Below are 5,206 nucleotides of genomic sequence, written 5' to 3'. Positions count from 1 at the left end.
TGCGACTTGCTTTCGGATCATTTTGGGGTTCATTTGAGTTTTTTTATTGTTATTATTTTTGTATTCAAACCAACATAAATGTGATGCGTTTGTTAGTCAAGTTTCAAACCCTGGAGCCCGCCAACACTCCATCTTTTTAATTGGAATAACGGCATCCGGGAGGCTCTCTCTCTCTCTCTCACGCGCGCGGAGGATTTTTTTGGTGCGTAAGTTGTGCGGTGTGTGCGTGCTGAGCCGCGCACAAGTAGTTGTGCATTCCCTTCATTTTTTTTTTGTGGGGACGTGAAATAACCCTTTTCTTTCCGCCCCATGGAGTAGGCTCAACCACAGGTAACGGACTTCAACACAGCGGGCTCGTTCTCTGTCGCCAGCCCCCCCCCCCCAAAAAAACACACACACACACGCAGGCGGATCGGATGCGCAGATTCTCCGTATAGTGTGGCACATGACGGATGGGGAAGCATGAACAGCTCTTCTGAAGTCGAAGATGGGACTCGGCATAAAAACCAGGTACGTTCTCCCTCAGCTCGCGCTCCATGGGGCTCTCGAGGAGTGTCGCGCCGCGGCGCGGCACGGCGCGGCTGCCGCGTGGCGCAGTGGTTACCGCGCCGCGAGTTTATTTGGGAATGCGTCTCTCCGGGCGAATCTGTGTGCGCCGCGCAGACAGTAAAGCTTGCCTGCCCCCCCCCCCCCCCCCCGGCTCCCACCGGGCTCTGGCACTTTCTGCCCCTGTCATAATGTCTGAACCCACCCGCGGATCACACTGACCCCCCGTGGCTACATATACTTGTGTTTTGGCGTGACGCGACGCTCCGGAATGTGTGTGAGTGTGTGAGCGTGTGAGTGTGTTACCGGGCTACTTGACGTAGACGATGTGATGATCTGGAGTGGAAAGAGATGCTGAAATCACGGCAGCGGGAGCACGCGCGTTTGAAAACAGGCGGAGAGTTGTGTGCGTGAGTGTGTGTGTTTGTGTGTGATGTGTGAAGGTGTTACCGGGCTACTTGACGTATAGGATGTGATGATCTGGAGTGGAAAGCAGCGGGAGCACGCGCGTGTGAAAACAGGCGGAGAGTTGTCTGTGTGTGTGTGTGTGTGTGTGTGTGTGTGTGTGTGTGTGTGTGTGTGCGCGCATCTCCGCTGCGTCTTTTCCACTAAATATGCTTAAATGTTTCCTCCCCATGCAATGATGGGCTGTCTTTGAACGGGATGTCTCTTTGTGGGTGTCATGGCACGCGGGCGTCCTCCTCCCCACGGCGGGGGACGGACACCGGAGCAGACGTGCGCGAGCTCACTTTGGGGGATTGTCTCATGTGTTCCTTCCACAAGGTCAGTGGACGGCTCTGGACCCCCAGGAGGGGCAGCCCGGCTCCCCTGGAGTCCGGGATCGGATTTCGGGGGCTTCGAGAAAGCCTGTAGAGAAGAAAAAAACCACAGAATGATTTCCCCTTCCTCCTCTACTCCTCCTCCTCTCCTCCTCCTCTCCTCCTCCTCTCCTCTTCCCTCCTCAGGAGGATGGGATTACTTATCACAGGGCATCACTGGAGAAAAGGAAAACTTCCCCATAGTGTCATTGAAAATATTGACACAAGAGTATAGTAGTGTTGTTATGTTTGGTTTATAAGAAGCTTGCGCTTAACAAAACAACAACAAAAACAACCGTAATGTCCTTTAATGTTAGAAAATGGCAGAGAATATGAACGGCCTCATATCTTATACTTGTATATATATATACAAAACATAATTGCTGTCATGTCCTCTCAGTGTTCTTTGACCTCAACTAATGACGCGTGTCTGGATCGAGTCTTTAAGAACAGTTTGGTTCTGGTGAAGTACAAAGCGTACACCCTTCGCGGAAGCTCCACCTTTATATGACCATAAGCTCCGCCTCCTCTACATCAACTCAAAAGGTCGTGCTATTACAGAAACGCGTGGCCTGGATTACCTCGCGTACGATCATCTACGCCCGGCGTGATTCTGACTCCGCGTCCTCCGAAGCAAATGACAAACAGATCCCCGACCGACGGCGCCGAGTGGTGGACATGCAGAGCATTGTGGGAAATATGGGGGATGGCTAAACGCTGGCCCCTCTCCTCTCCTCTCCTCCCACCCCCCCCCTGACGTCTACCATTCTCCATCTTCCTGCACTTGTCATTTTGCTATCGCACATAAAACGCTCTCTCTCTCTCTCTCGCCCCGTGTGTCGACCCGTCACTCTCTCGGTGATCTAAAGGCGTAATGGAGACGTCTCGCGGTCTCTCGCTTTGTTTGTTTTGGTGTCATGAAAAAACACGGCTGAGGATCAGTGTGGTGACTGAGCATATCTGAGAAGTCCCCCCCCCCCCCACACACACACACACACACAGTGCCCTTTTTACGACAGATGGAGTGCTACTTAACGCCTTGAAGTCTTAATTCTCTGTAACAACGGCGGCTACGCGGTCAGATACGAGGCCGAGGAGACGCTTCAGAGAAACAACGTGGCCGCCGTGACGTATGGTCACAACGCCGGCGACGCTTCCAGAGAACTTTTTTTACTGAGATAAGTCGAGGTTGCTGCTTTTCCAAAATGGCCGAAAGAGGGAAATTCAACTTTTAAGGACGGCAACTTGTGTTCTCATAAATATACGAGATACACGCAGCTAATTATTATTATTCTAAATGTAAATCCACACGAGAACAACGAACAACGAGGGAGTTACCACCTATGTTGTGTTTTTCTTCTTTTCCGAGGGACAAAACACACAAGCTAGATTTAGTTTAGAGGCCTGTTTGCTCGATCTGTTTCGATGACATCATTCTTACATCACACAGGAGGCCATTGGAGATCTTAAAGGACACACACACACACACATTGCACTAAAGAGCTATATATATATATATATATATACGGTCTGTAATATATATATATATATATATATAACAGACCGTATCTTGGACTCTTTTATAGCTCCACTCTTGTGCCGTGAACAAAACACAAAGAAACACAATCGGATCCAAACCATCAATAAGTGATGCGATCAGCCATCGGTTATGGGATGTTTACTCCTAACGCGTCCAACACTAAGCTGTAAACAAACAGGAGGAATGTTCTCCATGACAGCTCACCCACTGCAGGCCCACATCCATCACACACACACTCGCCAGAGAGCCGGCTCAGATATTATATCAGACTGATGACAGCTACGGTACACACACACACACACACTAACACAGACACACACACATATATTCGTGCCAGGATGTATCACTAACTCACTTGAATGCTCCCGTTCTTGGTAACTGTGACCGTCCTCCATGCACACTTTCTAAACATCTTGGAAAATATCAGCATGAAACTTATCAAATTGCATGAATCCCCCAAACCGACATGTCTGCATTAATAGACGTGAGAGAAGTTCCTCCTGCAGAGTTTTCTAGAAAGAAAAAGGCCAAATGAAGTGTGTTGGCGTCGCTGAGGTTCGACTGTGACCACGGCGACGCGGAGCGGCTTCACGTGTGTGACAGCTGCCACGTGTGGTCAGACCAGATATGAGGCGGCAATGTTACGCAACATTACACTCACACACACACTGGAGGCAGCTCGCTCTGAATCCCGGAGCTCCTCATGTACACTCGTTTTTTATTCTTTAACGTTAAATACAAAGATGGTTGATTGAGTGTAACGTGGGTGTCGGTGTGTAGCCGATGGGATCGACAGCTGAAGACGCCGTGATGTAAGTTACGGACACCGGGACAACCTCCTTAAAACATTTAAAGGACCCATCGTATGCCCATTTTTCCACAAGTTGATATGGTTCCTTGGGTTCTTTATGAAATGTTTGTAACATATTTTGGTCAAAATACCACAAGAATCATTTCAAACAGCACCCTTTTTACCCTGTCAAAAACACCTCCCCACAGATTTACCTGTTTTGAGTGCCTGTTCCTTTAAATGCTAATGAGCCAGCTCCCCCCTCCCCCCTCCTCCACGAGATGCGCTCGCCTAGCTGCTGCCTGCAGATGAAGATAGCGTCGTGCAACCATCTCGTTTTGAACCAGTCAGACCCTGAACAAGAAGAGGCTCCCGAACAAGTTCGAGAAGTTAGGGCTCAACAGGACGTTTCTGAATGTCACTTCTACATTTTTGTTTGTTTGTCCATTGGCTAAGGTCTCACAGTCTTGTTAGCGGTTTTGAGAGCATAGTGGTGCTAGAGATTCGAGTACGTGAATAGTTTGTGCATGTATGAGTATGTAGCAAATACAGTGTGTTTGTGTAAGTTACTGTTTGTGAAAGTGTTTGTGTAAATGCAAGTAACGGGAACGCCATAAAGATATAAATGCTACATGAGTAAAGTTCCATCTGTAAACTAAAGTGTTATCTGACAACAGGAAGTGACCAAGCAGGGGCGGGGGTAACGTTTTTACCTCCATTAATTAGCGTTTAAACCTTGTTTACTTATTACATCGTTGTATTTGATGACTTATGACTTATTTGATGACTCATGTCTGTAATATGAACACAACTTTCAAATAAACTTTACCTGCAAAGTTGTGGTGGGGGGCGGTCCAAGGCCATGGAGCCAGACTCCCTACATGGGCGTGCTTCAAAATCTACGTAGACGTTGGTGGTGATCCCATTTGACGCACTCAAGCATATCGTTTCTGACATAGAGGAACCACAACAAGCCGCGTGACTTGTTTTTTCCCAGCGTTTTTGTGTTGGGAGACATGCCAGATACCCAAATTAACGTATAGAAGCACTAAAAAAGTGGGATTTTCATAATATGTCCCCTTTAAAACATTTTTGAAATGGATCTTCTCACTAATTTTACCGCCCGACTTTTTAAATTTGCAGTGTGAGCCGAGACTCGTGCCTCTGGATGTGAAACCTGACGGAGACCGTGTGCGTGCGTGTGCGTGCGTGTGCGTGTGTGTGTGTGTGTGTGTGAGATGATGGGCTGGCTGGTTTTAAGGGTTTCCTTGTAGAAGCTAATGAACCTGCTGAGCTGGCTGGAGGGATCGGAGGAGGCGGAGCAGAGAGGAGAGTTCCCCGGTTCAGTGGCTCTGTGATTTCCCTGTGGGGGGAGGGGGGGTGTAAGGGAGGGGCAGCAGTGCAACTCTAAACAACCTCCGTGCTCGAGGAAACACCAAAGTACCCCCCCCCCTCCCCATCCATTTGTCAGATCGCATCCGCAGCCGGCAGCTGCATTTATACGTACATGCT

General features: G+C 48.8%; 1 protein-coding gene across 3 annotated transcripts in view; it reads left to right on the top strand.

Moving 5' to 3' along the window:
* The first annotated feature begins 416 nt into the window (after nucleotides 1-416).
* The window catches only part of fibcd1b (fibrinogen C domain containing 1b), a 105,916-nt gene continuing 101,126 nt past the window's right edge, over nucleotides 417-5,206 (top strand). For all 3 annotated transcript variants that reach the window (XM_056432606.1, XM_056432607.1, XM_056432604.1), the window contains exon 1: nucleotides 417-510. In XM_056432606.1, coding sequence (XP_056288581.1) covers nucleotides 463-510 — 48 coding nt within the window. In that variant the 5' untranslated portion in view covers nucleotides 417-462. The remainder of the gene's footprint in view (nucleotides 511-5,206) is intronic.

Source organism: Pseudoliparis swirei, chromosome 15 (genome assembly GCF_029220125.1).
Source record: "Pseudoliparis swirei isolate HS2019 ecotype Mariana Trench chromosome 15, NWPU_hadal_v1, whole genome shotgun sequence".
NCBI classification, from domain to species: domain Eukaryota; kingdom Metazoa; phylum Chordata; class Actinopteri; order Perciformes; family Liparidae; genus Pseudoliparis; species Pseudoliparis swirei.
Note: the sequence above shows the minus strand (reverse complement) of the source record. Positions and strands in the feature narration are given on the sequence as shown.